At 36.0% G+C, this 24,141-nt stretch overlaps 1 protein-coding gene across 16 annotated transcripts in view; it reads right to left on the bottom strand.

Moving 5' to 3' along the window:
• AGTPBP1 (ATP/GTP binding protein 1) overlaps positions 1 to 24,141 on the bottom strand; it is a 115,408-nt gene that overhangs the window by 47,780 nt on the left and 43,487 nt on the right. For 12 of the 16 annotated variants that reach the window (XM_036330661.1, XM_036330660.1, XM_036330662.1 and 9 more), the window contains 6 exons: positions 21,581 to 21,674; positions 16,259 to 16,296; positions 12,580 to 12,788; positions 10,952 to 11,129; positions 8,403 to 8,500; positions 5,794 to 5,910 (listed from right to left, as the gene is read on the bottom strand). In XM_036330661.1, the coding sequence (XP_036186554.1) occupies positions 5,794 to 5,910; positions 8,403 to 8,500; positions 10,952 to 11,129; positions 12,580 to 12,788; positions 16,259 to 16,296; positions 21,581 to 21,674 (734 nt within the window). Of the gene's footprint in view, positions 1 to 5,793; positions 5,911 to 8,402; positions 8,501 to 10,951; positions 11,130 to 12,579; positions 12,789 to 16,258; positions 16,297 to 20,102; positions 20,177 to 20,671; positions 20,713 to 21,576; positions 21,675 to 24,141 lie in introns of those variants that run through there. The other 4 variants (XM_036330672.1, XM_036330673.1, XM_036330675.1 and 1 more) reach the window with 4 other exon arrangements.

Raw genomic sequence — 24,141 nt, 5'->3', positions numbered from 1 at the left:
ATTAATTTAACTACATTAATATTTTTTAAAACCTTTTAAGTCTTAAAGATGAAGACAATCTAATAAAAGAGAAACATGCAAATTGACCATACCTTCACTATGCCCCAAGCCATACCCACCAGCCAATCAGAGCAACTATATGCAAATTAACCCAACCAAGATGGTGGCCAGCAGCCACGGAGCTGGAGGAAGCAGGAGGCTTGGTTGCCCCAGCGATGGAGGAAGCCAAGCTTCCCGCCTGCCCTGGCCGGCTGTGGCCTCTGCTAAAGGCAACAAAGTTTCAATTACAGAAGATAAATAAATCCCAGATACCTGCTTCCAGCCAGCCTCCACTGGGAGCTTGGGTGGCTGGGGGCCATGGCCAGCCTGCAAACAGCCATCAGCCCCTCACCCAGGCTGGCCAGGCACCACAGGGGACCCCACCCTTAAGGGGTTGTGGCCAGCCTGCAAACAGTCATCAGCCCCTCACCCAGGCTGGCCACACCCTCATGGGGTGAGGGTCTCCACTGGGGGGCTTGGCAGCCTGCCAACAGCCATCAGCCACTCACCCAGACCGGCCAGGTACCCCAGTAGGACCACCACCCTGAAGGGGGTGTGGCCAGCCTGAAAACGGCCCTCCGCCCCTCACCCAGGCTGGCCAGGGACCCCAGTGGGGACCCCAGTGGGGACCCCAGTGGGGACCCCCCTACCCTGAAGGGGCTGTGGCCAGCCTGCAGCCAGCCATCAGCCCCTCACCCAGGCTGGCCACACCCTCATGGGGTGAGGGTCCCTGCTGGGGGTCTTGGCCAGCCTGCAAACAGCCATCAGCCCCTCACCCAGGTTGGCCAGACACCCCAGGGGGGACCCCCAACCTGAAAGGGCTGTGGCCAGCCTGCAAACAGCGATCAGCCACTCACCCAGGCTGGCCAGGCACCCCAACAGGACCCCCCTCCCTGAAGGGGGTGTGGCCAACCTGAAAACGGCCCTCAGTCCCTCACCCAGGCTGGCCAGGCACCCCAGCGGGACCCCTACCCTGATCCAGGACACCCTTCAGGGCAAACCAGCCAGCCCCCACCCATGCACCAGGCATATAATAAAAGGGTAATATGCAAATTGACCCTAATAGCAGAACGGCTGGGAATGACTGGTCACTATGACACACACTGACCACCAGGGGGTAGATGCTCAATGCAGGAGCTGCCCCCTGGTGGTCAGTGCGCTCCCACAGGGGGAGCTCTGCTCAGCCACAAGCCAGGCTGACAGCTGCCAGCACAGCAGTGATGGCGGGAGCCTCTCCCGCCTCCTAAGCAGCACTAAGGATGTCTGACTGCAGCTTAGGCCTGCTCCCCGCTGGCAAGTGGACATCCCCCAAGGGCTCCTGGGCTGCCAGAGGGATGTCTGACTGCCAGCTTAGGCCCGATCCCCCCGGGGAGCAGGCCTAAGCCAGCAGGTGGACATCCCCCGAGGAATCCCAGACTGCGAGAGGGCACAGGCTGGGCTGAGGGCCACCCCCTCCACGAGTGTACAAATTTTTGTGCACCAGGCCTCTAGTATCTTCATAATGATAAAAAGTTCAAAAGGAAATCAATTTACATTCATATATACTAAATAATAAGCCTCAAAACATATTTAAAAAACTGATAGACCTGCTAAAAGAGAGACACATTCACAATCACAGAAATTTCTAAAATATTTTGCACAGTAATTGACAGCATAGGAATAAAACTCCATAAAAACAGAAAAGAAGTTTTCAACATGATTAACAATCTTTTCCTAATAGGCATATAACCACAGGAGACAAGGACACAAGAAATCGTAACAAAATTTGACCATATTTAAAACTATAAAATAAGCCTCAAAAATGTGAAAGAATTATAAGAATAAAGAACTGTGTCCTCTTATCCTACAACAATATGCTAGAAATCAATAAAAAATGGAAATTAAAAAGCCAGCTTTAACATTACCAATGAATCAAAGAAAAAAATAATGAAAATAAAGTTTCAAAATAAAAATTATAAAAATGCTGAAAATCAATACTTATGTGATATAGCTAAAACAGTAATTAGAATAAAATTTATCACCTAAAAATGTAACTGTTAGAAAAGAAAGGCTGAAAAGAACTAGATGCCTATCTTAACATGGTAATATACACAAAAATATAATTTATAAAAGAACAAAAGTTGAAAAAAATCAAGACATGGCAGTGTAAGTATATTATATTACTTAGAAATATGGGGATTAACTTCAAAAACATGCTAAAAGTGACTGTAGGAAATATCAGGTGGGAAGGAGACAATAGTTTCCCTCATTAAACTACACAAAATTGTTTGGCTCTTAAAACTCTGCCCACGTATAACTTTAATAAAAATTTAAAACCACCCTAACCAGTTTGGCTCAGTGAATAGAGCATCAGCCAGTGGACGGAAGGGTTTTGGGTTCAAATTCTCATCAGGGGCACATACCTCCACTGCAGGTTCTATCTCCACTTGGGGCACATGCAGGAGGCAAGCAATCTATGTTTTTCTCTGTGTGTCTCTCCCCCTCCCTTCCACTCTCTCTAAAAATCAATGAAAAAATATTCTCAGGTGAGGATTAACAAAAAAAAAAAATTTAATAAAAATTTAAAATCAAATTAAAAAGGGAAAAAAGAAATAAAAATAAAACAGAACAAAAGTTCATATGGTAGATATCATCACACTACCACAGATATATGAAAAATGAGCTGTGAAAATACAGAATTTTGACACCTCCCATATTCTGCCATAAAGAAACAAAAGCAAATAAAACTATAATTGTCACTATGAATAAATAATCATGGCCTTTAAAGCATGGTAAGTTCTCCTCAAAAGTCTGTTGATAATTACTTTAATAATTCCATATGTTGTCTTCAAATGCATTCATTTTGCCGCCCTCTGGCTATGAATAAGAGACTTAGCACATCTGGACACAAAGTGGGTGGTGTTCAGGACTCAAACAAACACATCAAGTAATTTTCACCTTCACTAGTTGATGTTGAAAATGACATGCAAATCAAAGAGGAAAAACATCATAATATTAATTTCATTTATGTTTACTATCCCATGATCTGCCGGTATTTCGTATGATGATGGCTGAAAAAACCTTTCAAACACTTCCTATCTAGAACCATCCAATATAGTTCTTTCTAATATAATTGTATTCATTTTAGAGAGAAAGGAAGGGAGATGGAGGGAGAGAGAGAGACAGAAACATTGATTGGCTGTATTGAGTTGGCAACCTGGGAAATGTGCCCTGACCAGGAATCAAACAGGTGACCTTTTGGTGCACAGGATGACGCCTAACCAACTGAGCCACACCGGCCAGGGCTCCAACCAATATTTTTAATTCTCAAAAGTATATCATTTAAGTACCACTGCCTATATGTACTTCCAACACAGACTTCAAAAAATAGAGACGCAGCAGTTCTCAAACCTGTGGGTCGCGAACCCTTTGATGGTTGAACGACCATGCCACAGGCGTCACCTAAGACCATCCTGCATATCAGATATTTACATTACGATTCATAACAGTAGCAACATTACAGTTATGAAGTAGCAATGAAAATAATTTTATGGTTGGGTCACCACAAGAGGAACTGTATTTAAAGGGCCAGAAGGCTGAGAACCATTGGACCGGGGGGGGGGGGGGGGGGAATGGGGGGATAAGGACACATATGTAATACCTTAATCAATAAAGAAAAAAAATATATAGGCTAAAGTATTTGAACAGCACATTCTTCTACCTAAAATTGAGATAGTCAAGTATCATTTGAAATGATTTCCCAATTATGTAAATAAAAGATACGTGCTATTTCCTGTAGCATATGCTATAGAAATAGAACTAACTCCTCTACGTAAAACTTACTGGCAAAATAGAGGATATGTTAATAATTATGTACTATTTGAAGTATTTGAAGTAGTTTCTTTTGATTAAACACAGTAAAATGGAGTCCTCACTTGGGAAAAAGATTTTTCAGAGGTCTCTCACTTAGACAAACCTGTCTTTACCAAGTGACCATGGACACACCAAGTCAGACCAAAAATAGGAATCTGCTCTTGGAGCAGCCAAACCGAAGGGCAAGTTGGCCACCTGTTCATAGGTACTAAGCAAGAAACCATCAAGGGTAGTCTATCTATGTGATGAACGAAAAGACGGACATACAAGAAGACCTCATCATTGCAGCCTACAACAAAAAAGAACTGGCTTGTGAAAGAATGAGAATCAAAATCCTGGCCTTCACACCCATTAAAAAATTACCTCTATTCCTATAATTTTCAATCACAATATATAGTTCTCATGTGCACACAGGGAAGAAAATAAATTATTTCTTCACACAATAATCAATTCCTTCCCCCAAATCCCTTTCACATATTTTTCTACTTTGAGTTAGCAGTATTTCTTACTTCTGTGGTTTTATTTTTAAATGGTTCTTAACCTGGTCACAAAAGTATTAACAGAGCAGCCAGAATACTTCCTGTAGGATGATTGTAAGAAAACCAACCTGTATCCTTTCCCAAAAGCCTCTTCTTATCTTCTTTGTCTCTTTTTGACAAATAACCTCTCTTTCATTCCTGCCCTTTTTTTAGCACCCCTGATTTCAGAGTAACTTTCCATACCTCAAACCTATGGAGGGAACCAAACATTCGGGAACGGGGAAGGAGAACAATTTGCTGCTCCTTCTACTGCAGCCAAAGTTTATAAGTTCTCAGAGAAAAACCTGAATAATCAGAACTGAGAAATGTAAACATTAGCTAGTAAGTACCTCTCTTTTTTTTTTATTTCTACATATGACCACAAATTAAAATCTTTTTCTTTAAGCGACTGGATATTAAGTGAATGGAATTTAGGGGCATGGAGGTTTGGAGCATGAGCTAAATAAGTCTGAGATTATCTGATTCAAACCCTTTTTTTCACAGTTTAAGATACTAGGCAATTTCAGATTTATTCAAGGACCCACCACAAGTGGGCAGCACAGTGAGAATAAGAAACTAGATCTACCAAGTGCCATTGTTCAATCAGCTTTACTTGCTGTGTAATCCAGGCTGAATAACTGTATTCCAGTAAATAACTGAGTTTAAGAAATATTAACAAGTCATTCTCCCTATGAACCAACTTCAATTTTTAAGACTTCGAGTTGCTTTCCTCTCTCCCGAACATTCCACAATTATACAATGACCTTCAGGAAAAGAAATTCAGCATGCATAGACTACACATATTTTAAATTCAGCAGCTTCTTAGCTCTCATCTCCCCTTAGTTGAACAAAAGTGATACAAAGAAGACTTTAAAATAAGATTTTTTAAATACTACTTTAAAGAATATTTTTAAAGAGTAAAAAACTATTTCAATTAAAGTGATAAACCAAAGTGATGAAAAAATTAAAAATCTAGTCCAACAGTTCAATGATCTAGTTCAGTGGTCGGCAAACTGTGGCTCGCGAGCCACATGCGGTTCTTTGGCCCCTTGAGTGTGGCTCTTCCACAAAATACTGACTTCTGCGCATGGGCCCCGAAGTTTCAATCACACCGCACGTGGTATTTTGTGGAAGAGCCACACTCAAGGGGCCAAAGAGCTGCATGTGGCTCGCGAGCCCACAGTTTGCCAACCACTGAGCTAGTTCCCTCATTTTATAGATAAGCAATTTATACCCAGAACGTTAAAGTAATTGTCCAATGTCACTCAGAAATGCAATGCTACTTTCATGTTTTAGAAATTAAAATACTGATTATATACCTAAGGGAGGGGGAAAAACTATTTTATAAAAATCAGTTAAGATGCTAAGTTTTCTAGATTTATACCTGAAAATCATCAACAAGCTCAGGGAAAAGGTGTTCATACATTTTAAGTTCTTCTATCGTTCGTCCTGGTTCTTGCTGGGGTTTTAGTTTGTTAATATCTGTTTCAATATCATCATTCTGAAATAATAAAAATGGCATGTCATCAGTTAAGAAAAACCTAAAATTACAGAATACATTTCAGATTTAAAGTTTTCCAAATTATTAATTACATATAATTAGAGAATAACTGCTAAACAACGGGTGTGTTAATTTTACTGTAAATTAAAATTTGCTTGTATTTTTGGGTTGTTGCTGTGTTGTTTTGGTTTTGCCTAAGGTTATGCTAAAATAATATGGTATTTGGGTTGAAGAGAGAAAAACTACAGTGAAGATCAAGACTAAAATATGCTCCCCTAATCTCCTTAACTGCCATCATTTTGCTCATATTAAAAGGCACGAAAACTAAATTGAAAAACATTAAGTATATGATTGTGTTGGTGATAATCAAACTAATGTTTATTGAGCATTGAAAATATGTGAAACAGCCCTGACCAGTTTGGCTCAGTGGATAGAGCGTCGGCCTGCGGACTGAAAGGTCCCAGATTCGATTCCGGTCAAGGGCACGCGCCTTGGTTGCGGAAACATCCCCAGTAGGAGGTGTGCAGGAGGCAGCTGATCGATGTTTCTCTCTCATCGATGTTTCTAACTCTCTATCCCTCTCCCTTCCTCTCTGTAAAAAATCAATAAAATATATATATATATATTTTAACTCTTTTTTTAAAAATATATTTTATTGATTTCTTAGAGAGAGGAAGGGAGAGGAATAGAGAGTTAGAAACATCGATGAGAGAGAAACATCGATCAGCTGCCTCCTGCACACCTCCTACTGGGGATGTTTCCGCAACCAAGGCGCGTGCCCTTGACCGGAATCGAATCTGGGACCTTTCAGTCCGCAGGCCGACGCTCTATCCACTGAGCCAAACTGGTCAGGGCAAAATATATTTTTTCAAAAAAAAGAAAGAAAATACGTGAAACACTAGCTAAGGATTTTACATATATCATCTAATGTAATCTTCATAAGAGCACTCTGAGGGGATAGTATTATTACTTCCATTTAACTGAGAAGGAAATGGGTACAGAGAGGTTAAGTGGCTTGCTCAAAATTACCCAGCTTGCCAATAGAGTAGTCAGTGACTCGGAGTCGGCACAATGCACTGCCTCAGGAGAGACTCATGACTATCATGCACTCTATGTTCCGTGGTCAGCAAAGTGCCCTTAGAAAAGCTCAGTGTCACTATTCACTCTGTTTTTTCAGGGAAAAGAAAAGGGGTGGAAAACAGCCAGAAGTGATTTCTGTAACCCTTTGGGAAAGAAGAGGATATGGTTAAAGGAGGCGTATGACCTCAGAGAAAGAGGGTATGTATCCAGGAGCAATGCGATCAGTATCTGTTCAAAGAGCTAATTCATGTACAGCATGATGGGAAGACAAGGGCCAGTTTACCTACTATCTAGGCTAGTCTCTAGGGCCCTCGACAACTCTGGTCTCACACAAATGCAAGCTCTTTATCATCTTCATTGGTGACTAAAAAGAGGTAACTGAATATTAATTTTCAATTGGTATTTGTTTTTAATTTTGCATTTATCTACCACATAGTTAACTGCTTATTTTTCTGCCTTAGTCTACTATGCTTCGATCCTTAAAATGTTTTATATACACGTACCTAACTATATACATTTCCTATCAATAAGCAATTTAAAAGAAAAAACATACTATGTATTTCTCATTCAGGAATTTAGCTATAACTTGTATAACCAATAAAAAGATTTTTTCCATTGCCATATATAATAAAGGCTGGTTTTACTTAAAGAGTATCATGTTAATTATTGTATCAATATTACTTGAATATGTAATTTCATACATCTTAAATTATGCACTGATGAATCAAAAATATATAATTTTCTTTATTAGTATCTAATAAAGTAGACAATGCTTTCAAAATAACAAAAAAATTACAGAGGCCTTACTTTTTTCTGTTTACTAGATCAATATTCAATATTATCTTGTGAAAATATAGCCTTACAAATAGTGGCTCTGTACTTAAAAAAAATTGCCTGTAAATAGTATTAAATCTTCCAATCCATAAACATGTTATATCTACCCATTTCTTCAGATCATCTAGGAGTTCTTCAACCAGTGTTTTGTGATTGTCAAGATATAAACTTTTGTATATATTGTATAAGATATTTACCCAATTAATGATTTGATGCTATTGTAAATGGTACTTTAAAGTGTTTTATCATTTCCTACATCTTCATTGATAATGCATATAAATATAATTTTAATATATTATTTTATATTTACATACAGAATAAAAACTTTTTAATATTGAAATGAATTTATCTGTAAAACAGGCATAGTGAAGAAAGAATGCATTAAGCCTTTTCAGACCAATGCATTCAAAGCAACATTATTTTCTCTTTCAATAATTTACTGTCCATAGTCAGCCATGATAAAAAGATGTGCCTAGAACAAATTAATCTACCATTAACTATGCCCATTTATCCAATCTTTGTTTTACAACTGTGTATACAATTTATTAAGTAGACTGAAAACAGACATTTATACTAACCTTAAAATTTTGATCTAGGTCATCTTCATTTTCAGTTTCATTTTCAGCCTCTAAATCAATATCATCGTTGTCATCACTTTCATCTACTACGTCATCCACTGTGATACAAAATGTGCTATAAGTAAGTAGGTCAGAGGTAAGCATTCTACAACATGCACATCCAAAGGTAGAATGTTATATTTATACATATACATAAAGTATTTCAATTATCAAAGGAAAGTTAAATTAAATTTCTTATTAAAAATGTCTCTAAGGCTGTACCAGGTGTTGAAAAGCCTATGAGATAAAGTGAAAGTGTTTTAAAATTTGGAAAAGCACTATAAAAGTGAATGACCTTTTTGACTAATGTTTGTTTTTAAAAATTAATGTCTTTAAAAAGTACCACCTGCATCTAGTGATTCTTTACCAAAAAAATAAAAATTAAAAAGTCTTAAGTTGCAACAGCCTGAATAAAGCAACTTGTTTCCTATTTTTGATAAATTTCAATAACCCATTTCATCCCTTTTACAATTCACTTCCCATTTATTTATTTCAGTGACTACCATGTACCATGTACTGTGGTGTGTGCTAGGAATTTTTTTAAAGATGTGGAGCTCAGGAGGTTAAAGAGCAGAAAAGAGTAAGCTGTCTATATTTAGGCATTTAATATCTAAGAAAATAAGAATTGAGGCTAACTCAATTCATTCATCCACCAATGTTAAATGCACACTTATTATGCCTCATGCAATCTAATGGATGCTGAGGATAAAATGAAGATGACAGTCTATCTTCACAAAACTAGCTGAGGAAGATAAAAAAAAAAATAATGAAGTTTGATGTTATGAAGCCTGATAGGTGAGAAAGTAACAGGAAAATGGTATTTTTCCTTCTACCTATGCACTTGCTAATAGGACCTTCCCCTTACATGTCATCTCTGTCATTTTTTGCACTAGAAATCAGCTTTCCCTGTACATGTGATTATTCTAGACACTGTATAAAGGACATTAAGAGGTATATCCTATCTCCCTCCCAGTGTTACTACCTATCATATCACAGACAAGTCTCACCAGTTTCCTGCCAGTTAAAATTAGCACTTAAACCCCATAATCCTACACTGAGATAGAGAAGAGAAAGGGATTCCAATTGCTTTTTTAAAACATATTTTTATTGATTTCAGAGAGGAAGGGAGAGGGAGAGAGAGATAGAAACATCAATGCTGAGAGAGAATCACTGATTGGCTGCCTCCTGCACACCCCCTACTGGAGGGATCGAGCCTGCAACCCTGCCATGTGCCCTTGACCAGAATAAAGCCGGGACCCTTCAGTCCATAGGCCGACGCTCTATCCACTCAGCCAAACCAGCGAGGGCCCAACTGCTTTTTTACTGTCCCTCCAAATTGGGCACTAACTTAACTTTGGAGTCAGAGATACTGCATTTCATATTAGGGTGAGTGAAAAGATGACACTCTTCTTAATCTATTTATATTTCTGCCATGTTTTTTGCATGTTCTACATTTATTTCATGAGAATTAGTTTTTAGATTCAGCACATATTTTCCTATATTTTTAAAGTCTGTTGGTAATTTTAAATGGCATGGGAAGAAAATATAAAATAAATGCTTTTATTTAGCTACCTTACTCAAGTTCCCAGACTTGATTTTAGACTTTTAAAACTTTTAAAGGAAGTTTCTGAATAATCCATTTTAATATTTTGTGCAACTAAACTTTGTACTTTGTGTGGACTAAACTTGTACTTCAATAATTAAATATTCTAAAATAAAATCATAAAAGTGTACTCTGGGTTAAATACCACTAATAAATCTGTGTCAAGAATAAAACTAACTATAATTACTCAATTCTCTTAAACCACTGATTTCAAATAATGCTTTTAAATATAAAAGAGGTACCCTCAAAAAAAATTTTTTCCCAAAAGAAGTGATCAAGTGACAAGAAAATACCTCAGAAATTCTATTAGTAGTCTGGACAACTTTCTCTTTTCCATTTTTTTCTAGATCTTAGCAAAAAATTCTATTTTTTCCCCAGATTAAAAATTTTAAACTCTTACTTTCTTTACTATGTACCCACAGTATTGTATGGAAAATGGCAAATAGTCAACTTCTGATAATTTCATATGTTTATAAAACATTTTTGATGACTGGGTTTTTCGGGGAGGGGGAGTTTTCTGATTAAGTATTTTTAACTTTAAAAAATGAAGTTCATGAAAAAGCTACAAATGAAAGTCAAATATAATTACTTATACATTTAATGTTTACATTCTTATACCTTGAAATGTTATATGAACTACCAAGCGATGGTCCTATATGATGCTTACGTTTTTTCAGTTCACATTTACATTTTTGTAACAAATCCCACCCACTTCCCTTCATTACTAGACCACAATTTCTTAGATTTAAAGAAATATTTATTAACTAAAATACAATGTGAACATTTACTGTGTTCATTAAGACCCTCTTTTGCTGGAGAGTTGGATACAAAAAAAAAAAAAAAAAAGTCGACAGAGTCACACAATCCCAAGAACCACTGAAGGCCAGCCATGAGCATGTGGTCCTACCTTCAGGGGGCAAACTGTAGAGCTGAGCCACAGGTCCAGTCATAGGAATAACTGGCAATTGGAAATGGAAAGAACTTTTAATCGTTGGCAGAGGCAGACGATTTTTAGGAAAACACTTTCTCATTATCAGACTGGAGATGTTGACAAGAGGATCAAGGGTCCTGACTGCCAAACAGTCCTGTTTTTTAAGAAAAAAAAGAATGTGCCTTTGGTGAGTAACTGAACCAATTTCACATTACTTCAGAAAGTAATATATTAATAATTTTTAAGAGAAATATCACAAGAAAACAATATTTTAACATAATGTAATTATAAAATAGCTTTGACTCTTCAGAATTAAGAAGCTCATGTGGCAAATTTAGTAGTACTTTGCCTTAAATATTTTAACTATGCAGAAATCAGTGCCATCTTTGGTACTAAAAGTCACCAAAGTACTAAGTTATATCTATGATGGACATAGGCACATTTAGCTAGCTTAGCACTCACTTTTTAAAAAAAAAATTAAGCAAGAAATATAGTAAGAAATAAAAAAGAACTTGAACTTGGCTGAACCGTTCTCAAAATTTTATCAGTTATCATGCAATAGCACCTCGAATACGTTAGCTGTTCAACTATAAAAAATAGTCTGAATATCAGTTTTAAGTTTTAAGAGTTTAATCTGCTGTCCTAGTATCTAATCTTGAGAAGGTCTAATATATAGGGGATTTAAAACTGTATCATATATCATCATCATTATTGACATTTAGATGGCACTTTGATACCCTGTAAAATTTTCAATACAAGTCTTCACATCAGACCTGTCAAAACAGATGAGAAATGAAGGCTCAGCAATGTTAAGTGGCATAACCAAAGTCATCCATTGCCTATATTAGAAATAATAAAAACAAGTGTATATGATTGATAAGAAAAAAAAAAGCTAAGAGTAAACATAAAATGGGTGTTATTATATCTTAACTACTCTCAAGCAGAAAGATTGTCAGTTGTATAAAAGACCAAGAGGCACAGGTAGGATAATTGGCTGGAATTTTCAAAAGGACAGTTTTCTTTCTGATAATCACAGACTACTAAAAACAAAGGATTGTGTTGCAACATCCCTATCTCCCATAGCTGACAGTCTTCTACAGATGCTAGAACAAGTCTTATTAAAGGTATTGTCAAGAAGGTTTAGTACAACAGCTGGCAGAACTAGGAACACTAACTCCAGGTTTCACTTTTGTACCTTCTCCATTTAAAAATGCACTATCCAGAGGAAAACATTGAGAACACTCACAAACAACAGAACTGCATTACCAGCTGTAAAGAATCCATAAATACCTTATGAGGGAAACGTGCAAAACTGAGTATAGCCAACTGCACATCTTAGACAGCATGGCTAAATGGTAGAAAATACGGCTACATGGATAGATTTATGTATCTTGCTTTTACCTGTGGGGATAAAATCTCACACTGCAGATATATGGATTAAGCACTTTCTCCAACTCAGCGGTCACATGTGAGAAATGCCTTTGTTTTCTAATTTTTTAAAAATATATATATCTTACTTTTAGGGTATTTTTAGAAATACTAAGTTTTCTTAAGAACCAACTCATATTATTGACACATAATCACAATAATTGGAAAAAGCTTACTTGCGAAGTGTTATAGAGAATTTTCATCCCATTGGCATCAATAAATGCTTTTCTTCCCAACTTGATATTTGTAACACTTTTTAAACTCTGTAAAATTCCTTTCCGAATGAGCATGTTTCTGTGCCGATTGTCATGACGGTGCCAATCTACATAAATTGTTAAAAGGACTTGAACATATCCTCTGTCTACAGCTCTCCTGGCATTTGTTTCTTTAACAAAAGAAAATTGAGAAAGAATATTTTTTAAATGACCAGAGAAAATAGTAGAAATCAAATTTAAAAATATAACCACACTATTGTAATGAATTGTTAAAATTTTTTGTCAAAAAAATGGCAACCACATATTTAAACATTTTTATCTAACAAAATAAATATATCTTCCAGATAGTAAATTATGATATTTTCCAGAAACCTGCTCATATATTGTTTTGTGGTTAATAAATAATAGATATGTGTTTAATACAATTAGGGCTACAGCTTTTTAAATGTTAATACTAACAAAGGTTTCACGTATTTTAAAACAGGATTATACAGACTTTGTTTACAATAAAGACTTTAACTTATTAGCTGTGAAAGTGGTTTTGTTAAAAGCCATTATCATGGTTGTAACTTCTATTACAAACTTTGTGTGCTTCCACTAAAATTAACTACATTGGGTTGTAGCTGTTATTACAAACTTTGTGTTTCCATTGAAATTAATTGCTTTAATTATCCCAATTATATAAATACTAAATGTTAAGTTAAAAATACCTGTAAAACTTTTTAGTAAATAAATATAAGAAGCATTATGTAATTAGGAGATAGTACTTTCTAATCATTAATTTTTAATGTAATGAAAAAAACATTAAAGGGTTTTTTTAATAAATGGTCAAATTTATTGGGATAGATTTTTTAAAATCCACAAATCTGACCTATTCTACTATTTTTAAAGTGTTAATATTTAAGATTATTAACCAAATGGGTGCATTTAACTAAGATGGCAGCAAAGGAATCCTATCACAGCAACATCTTGAACCACCCAGCATCACTGGGTGGGCCTATTATAAGAGCACAAAATAAAGTGGAATACAACCCATCTTAGGTTGTACAAAGAAATACCAATCCCTCCTGGCCAGTCTTTCTCAGTGGTTAAACTCTGACCTATGAACCTGGAGGTGAGGGTTCAATTCCAGTCAGGGCACATGCCCGTGTTGCGGGCTTGATCCCCAGTGGGAGACGTGCAGGAGGCAGCTTTTCAATGATTCTCTCTCATCATTGATGTTTCTATCTCTCTCTCCCTCTCCCTTCCTCTCTGAAATTAATAAAAATAATTTTTAAAAAAAGAAATACTAATCCCTTCCTAATCTGAATTTACCTATAAAATGACCCCCTGCCTCATGGCATGGACACTAAGATAATGCAACAGTAAAGCTCCATTGTTTTTAGTTGCCTCAAAGAATTACTAGTGCTAATATATAGCTGAAACATAAGGCTTAAGACGGTGCAATCAACCTTACTGATGCCTTTTCAGAAATTATGCTCTTACATGAGGAAACTGGAAGAAACTCCCAGGGTGGGGAAGGAGTGGGGGTTCTTATCCAAAAGCTTTAAAACCTCTATCGCAGTGGTTCTCAACCTTCCTAATGCTGCGGTGACCCCCAATTTCATTGTTACAAATTGAACATAACTAAAGCATAGTGATTAATCACAAAAACAATATGTAATTATATATGTGTTTTCCGATGGTCTTAGGCAACCCCTGTGAAAGGGTCATTCGACCCCCAAAGGGGTTGCGACCCACAAGTTGAAAATCACTGCTCTATCATGATTAGAAGAGCTAGTTTTGCTAAAATTGTGGCTATGTGCAGTATCAGTTAAATAGTTCTGACTAGTAATAAATAGTTTCGTGTATTTTATTTTATTTTTATTTTTTTAATTTCTTTAGTAAGTTATTACATATGTGTCCTTATTCCCACAAGTTTACCCCCCCAAGTTTCATATATTTTAAATTCATATACACACTTTGTTTATTCCAGTTGGCATATATAATAGTAAGCCTTTAACTTACTAGATATGAATATGAGTTTCTTAAAAAGACATTATGGTCATTGTAACTCCTGTTCCAAACTATGTCTCCACTGTAATTCTCAATAGCCTAAATGGTATTTATGAGGAATATTGAAACTCTTTATTAACATTCAAATAGAACAAACTTGCCCATAACTCAAACACAGGTACTGAGTGACCCTAAAGAGAAGGGTACAGAGTAACCTGCAACTGAGCACAATAAAACAGTTTAATAAAGGGGTTTTATTCATGTGTTCAGGACCCTTAACTTACCATCAGCCTACATCTCTTCTCTCGCTACTTAAAATGCACTTGGGTGTCCCTATACACGGCAGCCTCTGATCTACACCCAGCGATGATAACTAAGCTGCCTACCTTTCTGCACTTTGTATATACATTCTTTGCTTTATACTCTCTCAGGTTTATTACAATAGTTTAATTATCCTTTTAAAGTAAATTACTGTCCCCCCACAAAAGAAGTCAATGACTAAGAATGCTCCAAAATGCCATAGTACATTTAAAAATATGCCTCTAGTTTATAATACTAACACCTAAGGTGATTTTTTTAATTTAATAAACCATTACTTTGCCAAATATCAGATTTACCAATTACTTATTTGCTACTATTCAAATAAAGAGTTCTGGTCATTCAAATTTAAGAAAAAAATTGGTCTACCCTTGATAGTTTGAGGGGGAAATAACATTAAAAGCCATCAATATAGCTTTTTGGGACTAAAATGTTATTATGGTTAAGTAAATGTTAATCAACCAATGAAAATATGGGTGCTAATGAAAATCATTATTTAAAATGGAGATACTGAGTGTCTTGGTGAGAAGAAACATAACGTAGATAATCACTCTTCCCAGGCATCATAAGACACATTTACTCCAACGCCTCAGTTTTGAAGATAGAGCCATAGTTTGTCAATTAATTTAGTAAACTGTAAATTTACATCAGTAGCCATCTGGATTCATGGTAGACATAAAATTTCTAATAAAAGGGCTCTAAATTAAAATTATGTATGCTTGCCAAAACCGGTTTGGCTCAGTGGATAGAGCGTCGGCCTGCGGACTGAAAGGTCCCAGGTTCGATTCCGGTCAAGGGCATGTACCTGGGTTGCGGGCATATCCCCAGTAGGAGATGTGCAGGAAGCAGCTGATCGATGTTTCTCTCTCATCGATGTTTCTAACTCTCTATCTCTCTCCCTTCCTCTCTGTAAAAAATCAATAAAATATATTTAAAAAAAAAAAAAAATTATGTATGCTATACATAGAGTAATTATTCAAGACAGTCTTCACAGTAAACATACTCAATACCATGTTAACTTTACTTTAAAAAATGATACTTACATAATATTTACATATTACTTTCTTCTACTAACAGGGCTTTATGTTTATAGTAATCACTTAGAAAAAGGAAGTCAATGTATTTTAATAAATTATAGCTCAATAAACATAAATGACATTAGTTATGGCACATCCAACAACAGTACTAAAAGGTAAAATCAACTTTGACATTAAGTAATTATAAACCAGCTTTATAACTATAGACTAACTCTACATTTCCAGTTTAACACCGTAGATAAAATACTCAGAAAAATATTATCTAGAAGTTCTAGTATTTAAAAACTTACTTGATTTTAGCAATGCAGCAAGAGTGTCTAAAGCAACCCTGTCAACATGAGAAAACACAAACAACAACAAAACTAGTAAAATTAATCTACAATAGTAAATTCATACAATTTTTTCAGATAAGTAATTATTATCTATTCCAAAAGCCATTCCTGTTAGAGTCAATTACATATGGCATTTCTCTGTATATATTTCTCCCTTAAGGTTAAAACTGAATACAGGAAGATTGAAATATCAACAGAAAAGCACCCCAAAAAATTTTTTAAGAAATAAAAAAAGGAGAACATTAACAATACCTAAGTCGTTATATCAGAGGTTAGATGAATTAAACCAGTTGTTGTACCTGTATCTGATCCTAGCAGAGTTCACACAAAAGCATTATTAAGAATCACAAAGAAATTAAAAAGTTTCACACAAATAAAGTTCATAACTATTAAATTCTATAGATATTTGTAGCTGTCTGACTAGAAAGTATTTTAGCCCTATCAAGCAATAATCCTAATATTTAAGGTAATAATAAATACAAAATACTGGAACTAGAAGGTTGGATAAGAGGAAGGAGGAGCCCCTTAACATTTTTCAGTCCTAAGGCACCAATGAGAATAATGAACCTAATTCATATCTCAAAAACTCTTACTGCCCATCAGAGAATGAAAAAATAGCCCCCAAAACTGAAGGTACTTACATTTTCTTTGCACATAAACACTCAGTTACCCACAGTAAAATCAACTGCCATTAATCAGCTTTAAACATACACATAAATATTACTATGAAAAAGTATAATTCAAAGAGTTTTTTAAGGAAGAGTTACTGAAGTAATGGCACTTAATTTCAGTAGCTTTAAGAATATAAGGCTACATGTTACAGTTCCTCTTAGTAAGATTTCAACAATTATATTTGCATAAAAATATGTACACTGTTAAACTTACATATTTCACTCATCATTAAGCATTTGTTGAATGCCTACTAGATACCCACAAAAGCAGGGTCTTCATGGGTATAAAATTAGAAAACAAATTTGTCTTCCACAGATAATTTTACAATCTAGCTAATGTAGTAAAATGTATACATCTGTGCAAAAGCTACTCAAGAAGTTAAAACCAAAAACAAAGCTGCATACATTAGTGGTAAAGGAGACACAGCATGACCAGATGTGAGTAACGGTAAAGAACATAATTAATTAGAAGACTGAAGATGGATACTGGTTCATAGGAAAACCTGAAACAATAATCCCAAGGCCATAAACGAGAGAACCCATGTGATGATGCAGGCAGAGTTTGAAATATTGCAGCTATAAGCTAAGGAGCACCCAGGATTGCCAGCAACCCACCAAAAGCTGGGGAGAAACAAGGAAGGATTATCCCCTAAAGGACTTAGAGGGACCACTGGCTCTGCTGACAAGCTGATGCTGGGCTTCTACTCCAGAACTGCGAGACAATAAATTTCTGTTATTTTAAGCCACCAAATCTGTACCAGGTACTTGGTCACAACAGCCCTAGGAAACTAATACAATCACTTAGATGCAATCACTTGCAATGAATTCATAGGACTTTCCCATCTACAGCTAAGTCTTCATTCAAACTATAAAAATCATACAGTACTTTAAAAAATAGCTTTTTCTCCCTGCTGGCAGCTGTTTGCAACACATTTGAACCAAATCAAAGTGCTTCTGACAGCTTGCAATCCTTGACATTTATTCTTCAAGACTGACACAACTGGAACATGAACCCCGTTCTTTCTGACTCCATGCTTGTTCCACAGTTCCACTAGATTAAAAAAAAATTATGAAGTTTGGTGCAAAGTTGTCTCAATACTTTTACCAACATGTTATTTAAATGGTATTTTTTTAAAACTTCAGTATAGCCGAAACCGGTTTGGCTCAGTGGATAGAGCGTCGGCTTGCGGACTGAAAGGTCCCAGGTTCGATTCCGGTCAAGGGCATGTACCTGGGTTGCGGGCACATCCCCAGTGGGGGATGTGCAGGAGGCAGCTGATCGATGTTTCTCTCTCATCAATGTTTCTAACTCTCTATCTCTCTCCCTTCCTCTCTGTAAAAAATCAATAAAATATATTAAAAAAAAAAAAAAAAAAAAAAACTTCAGTATAAAGGATTTTCTGAAATTTTACAGCCACACTTATAAGCCAGTAGGAATTTGTAATATAAAAATTACAAAAGAATTTTAGAATAGATTTTTTGAAATGCATAATTTGTATTATGTTAATTGATTAGAACTCCTCAGTACCAATATTTTATTCTTCCTCACACACGTGTTTTTCCAATCTTCATATGTCACACACAATAATACAACCAGCAAAGGCTTAGACAGCGGCCTGTGGCTTATCTATTTAGGAGCAGTAAAGGAAGAAGAACTTAACCCCCGGTATTCATGAAGTTACGTTAAGGTGGGGATCAATCCTTGCAGTAATCTCCAAACCTACTGTAACTTGAAAAGACAGAGTTACAGTAACTTCTGGAGTTGCTTCCTTCTGGATTAACAGTACTTAAATCCAAAACCTAAAGTTGGAAGAAAGGGAAATCCTAAAGGGAAGCAAGACCTTTCAAACATAAATAATATCCCTCAATCTTCTTCCATGAAATTCAGGGCATTGTTTAAGGAGAAGAAAAAGTATGATACAAATGCTAGATGCTGAGATATCTTAATTAAGGGGGAGGGGGCTCTACGGTGATAAAGAGATCAAGATATACATGTTTGGTCAATGAGTGATTTTTCTTTTTAAAGTAAAAATAAAGCTTAAGATTTTGTTTTTCTTTTTAAAATACAAATAGAAAAGAATTAAGGGGTAATTTATGTAACAATACCCCTTTCTCAGAAGTTTAGACTCACTGATTTCTACATGGTTTTGGATATATTCCATGTTGTAGATCACAAAGATATTGTGAAATGTTTCTCCTAGGGACATTTTACATTAGAGTTGGTAACTTGGTTACAATAGAATAATGTAGACTGTAAGTAGATCAAAACCATTAGACAAAAGATAAATAATAAAATACTTAAAATATCAAGGGAGAAAATGGTATATAAATTCAAAAATAAAGAATGTACTTTTAGTATTCACATGCACATTACCACATTTCCTACCTAAATTAATTACATTGCTTTAATAAAAGCATTGTGCTAATTGTAGGAATCATCTCATTAAATCCTCACACCAACCCTATGATGTACGTTCTAATATTACCACCTTACAGACAGGAAACTGGGGCATAATAAGTTAGGTAACTTACTTTGTATCATGGAGCCAGTACACAAACCCATTCTGCCTACCTCCAGAGCCCACTAACTACACTACACCAAGTTGGTTTTACTAATTGTGACACAATCATTGTCCTTGTCTTGTTACATTTCATCAGATGCTCTAAGACTGTATATGATCTTTGCACAAGTTTGTTAAGTTATCCCACCAAGTAATATTTAATAAATGATTATATGTGCAAGTAAGTTCCCATTTTCAAAAGAATACAAGCTAAAATATTTTACCTTTACTAAGAACGGGTAAGAAGACTGAAAATGTTCTGAATCTTGTTAGTAGAATTTAATCAAATAGTTAACGTGGACAAGTTCTACCTTATAAAAGAATCATAGCTAATAAAAGCAGAAAGAATGAGAAAATTAGCAAAGTCAATGATCTGGACAATGTCATGAAATACTGCTAAATTACCAGGTGAAAAGTAGATGGATTACATCAACTCAATGATCTTAAGTGATGTGAAATAGAGTGACTATCACCACCTATGAAACATTTTTTTATTGGAATAAAAAGAACCCAAATCTAATCAAGCCTCTAGCTCTATCAGTCTACATAAAATTCGAGGGATATACCTACATGTTTAAATGACCCCAGGATACAGTCATCTTAATCCACAATGCTGGGACATTCTATAAGACAGCACCCAGGTCCTTCAACAAATAACAAAACAGAACCAAAAAAAAATAGGGGGACTGTTATTGATTTCAAAGGATTATAAGACATAGTAATCAAATAGAATGTATAGACTTTATTTGAATCCTGATTTGAACAAGCCAACTGCAAAAAAAAAAAAAAAAAGATTTCTTAGATAATCAGAAAATATCAGTGGATATTAAGAAATTATTAATATTGTTGGGCAAAGAAATGATACTGTGGTAACACTAAAAGTAAAAAGCTCCGTGTCTGATAGCAATCGCACACAAGAATTTACAGAACAAATGTAAAGGCTGATATCTATTTTAAAATACTCTGAGGGTGGAGGCGGGGGGACAACTAGGAAGGGAAAGATGAAATAAAAATGACAGAATGTTGATTTTTGTTGAAACTGAATGATGGGTAGGCATATCAGGATTCATTATTCAATTCCTTCTATTTTTGAGTAGGTTTGGAAATTTCCTAAGTATAATAAGGAATAATGTGTGTACCTTGGATTGGATCCCAATTCAAACAAGCCAACTGTAAAAGGGCATACTGAGACACCTGGAAAACCTTGAACACAGACTGAATTTTAGATTATATTAAGGAATTAATAATTTTGCTGAGTATGATTATAGTATAGTGGTCATTTTCTAAGTCCCTATTTAGTAGAGATATACTGAAGTTCTTAAGGGCAAAATTAGAAAATATCTGAGATTTGCTAACAGAAATTCATATGACATTTAGGATTTGCTTTAAAATAACCCAACAAAAATAAAGCGTGTAAGGAAATAAACAAAAAAAATGGCAGAGTGCTGACAACTGCATATAATAAGTAATTAATATAACTATTCAAGACAATTAATTAGCTTACTATAATGTAAACTCTATATATATTTGAAAAATTCCACGTAAAAAATTTTTTGAAGTATGACCTCTAATATGGCCTAAGAAAATACGGCTTTTTTTTTTATTTTCTGAGGTTGAAAGACCTATAAATGTGTGTGTGTGTTTTTTAAAGAATGACATTATTTTGAAAAAAAAAAAAGTATAAATTAAAAATATGTTCAGATAATTGTGAGAATGAATGACATGGTCATTAGAAGATTGAAAAATTGGTAGGGAATATAGTAGGCACTCAATAAATGTTTCTGAGTGAATGATAATCTATAAACCTTTTTTTCCTCTTATAGTATCTAGAAATTTTCAAAGTCTAAATTTCCATAACACTATAGTCAATGAATTTAAAGTTTTCTAATTTTGATATATTTTTAAAATTAAACTTTATAGTAAAGAAAATCCTTATCATAATAAAACCACTATCTAAAATTTAACTCTACTGTTCATTGTACAGATCAAGATGATGAGACCCAGAATAACAAAGGATATCTCTATTTACACTCAAAACATTTACCTACTTCATAAGACCCGAATTCTTCTTACTAAATGGTCCGATGGTTTTAAACATCAGTTCCACAACTCCATTTTTCCCTAAGGATACTGAATTCACAGCTGGGAGGGGAAGAAAAAATTTTAAATGATTTTAAAGATTCGGTAAGTAGGAATGTACATATACTTGGTGAAACATAGTTAAAATATATATTAATTGTTCAGTAAATATAACTCATGTTCCCTCATATAGTCCACCTTAGCCAATCACTTAAAGGTATAATTTTTTTACTTTATTTTTAGGGGAAGTTGCAGGAAAATCTGAAAGAAGTTATAGAAAACAGTAAAATATTACTTCTAAAAAAATACTTTTAAGTTGCTTCATTTGTTTCTTCAAAAACTCTACTAAATACCAGGTCATGGGGATTGAGAGACAAAAATAAGGAACAGTTTAGAGGAGAATGACAGTAACAGTAAACTACTTTAAAAATACTAAAGTACTTTTTAAATAGATGAAGGGTTACAGGCTATTTAGATCACAACAGTGAGGAGTCCCTAATTCTTAGTGAAACAGAAGGCATTTCTGGAGAAACGGATGTCTGGGCTTGGCCTCTTTTTTTTTTTTTTTTTCAATCCTCACCTGTGGATACTTTTCCACTGATTTTTAGAGAGGGTGGAAGAGAAAGGGAAAGACAGAGAGAAACATGGATGTGAGAGAAACACATCGACTGGTTGCCTCCTTGCACGCACGCTGACCGGGGCGCAGGCCTGGGAGGAGCCTGCAACCAAAGTACGTGCCCTTGACCAGAATCAAACCCGGGACCCTTTGGTCCACAGGCTGACACTCTATCCACTGAGCCAAACCAGCCAGGGCTCTGGACTCAGTCTTTACAAATGAGGAGGAGTTAGCTAGGATGGGAGTTGTACTAAGGGGCAGAAGTGGCTGTGGAAATATCTCTGGAGACAGAAACACAGATAGTCAATGAACACAATGGGTTTGAGCAGTTAAACATATAGTATCAGACAAAAGCATTCTAATGAGAAGATGAGCTGGGTAAAGCAAATTATGAAGGATCTTAAAAGTTGTTCATTCTTTCAACCATAGGGAATACCCCCCCCCCACACACACACACACAAAAAAAAAAAAAAAACACAATTATTGGAAAATAATAGATAAAAAAACAGTGTGCGTGAAATAGCACCAACAGATAGTAAATAGATAAAACATACATTTTAATAATCCTATATAATAAAAGCCTAATACGGTAAGTGTCCAGTCATTCAGTCATCCATTCAACCAATCAAAGCATAATATGCTAATGATATGCTAAGGCTGCTCAAGCGCTTGCTATGATGTACACTGACCACGAGCAGGCATACACTCCGACCAGCAGGTTAGCTTGCTGCTGGGGTCCAGCTGATCAGGACTGAATAAGATGGGCTGGACACACCCTGGAGCCCTCCTGCAGTCCCTCCCTCGCTGGCCAACCTCCCACGTCTTTCCCTGGCCCCAATCATGCACCAGTGGGGTCCCTCAGCCTGGCCTGTGCCCTCTCGCAATCCGGGACCCCTCAGGGGATGTCAGAGAGCTGGTTTCGGCCCTATCCCACTCAATTCAGGAGCTGCCCCCTGGTGGTCAGTGCACTCCCACAGGGGAAGCACCGCTCAGTCAGAAGCTGGGCTCACTGCTGGTGAGCGCAGCAGCGGTGGCAGGAGCCTCTTCCACCTCCACGGCAGTGCTAAGTATGTCCTACTGTCGGCTTAGGACATCCCCTGAGGGCTCCCAGACTGCGAGAGGGCACAGGCCATGCTGAGAGCTTCCCCCACCCCCAAGTGCATGAATTTCGTGCACTGGGCCTCTAGTGTATGGATAAAAGCTAGAAGAATGTATACTAAAATTTTTATAGTGCAAATATGGTTCTTTTAAAATAAGATCTGCATTTTCAAATACAGGTCAGACCTCACAGCACACTGGGGAAGGTACATTTGAGAGACATCAGGAGGCTGCGTGCTAGGTGACAGGTGATGAGGACCTGAATTAAACAGGTGTAGCAGGGGAAAGGTTCCACACAGAAGATACAAACAATTTACCTAATCAGAAAATTGTGCTAACATTTTCAGCTCTGAACAAATATTATTTTAAAGTTACAGATAAGCCATTTACTAGCCTTCTAGTGGTTAATTCAATAAAATGCCACCAAAAATGTAACTCCTAGCGTTTTGTACGCTGATTTTAATTTCCTCTGCATCTGTTTAATATTCCATTATCCCTTCTAATTTTGTCTGTGCTGTCTTGCTTCTTCCTTAATTGCAGTATTCAGTGGTTTATTTTATTTAATTTTAATCCAACTGTTTTATTTTTTTGGATCAGTTGGGGTTTTTTATTTTCTACGTGTGTGGGTTTTATCATTTCAATTTCAGATGTTTTATTAACCACCCCAATTCCTAATCAAGAAATAGAAAAAACCTTATGGGTTTGGGATCTAATACGAGTGAGAAGGAGAAGGAGAGACAGAGGCAGAGAGGGAGGGAGGGAGGAAGGAAGACAGGAGAGATACTTCATCTGAGGTTATCTCTTGTTAATCCCTCT

Source organism: Myotis myotis, unplaced genomic scaffold (assembly GCF_014108235.1).
Source record: "Myotis myotis isolate mMyoMyo1 unplaced genomic scaffold, mMyoMyo1.p scaffold_m19_p_12, whole genome shotgun sequence".
Lineage (NCBI taxonomy): Eukaryota > Metazoa > Chordata > Mammalia > Chiroptera > Vespertilionidae > Myotis > Myotis myotis.
Note: the sequence above shows the minus strand (reverse complement) of the source record. Positions and strands in the feature narration are given on the sequence as shown.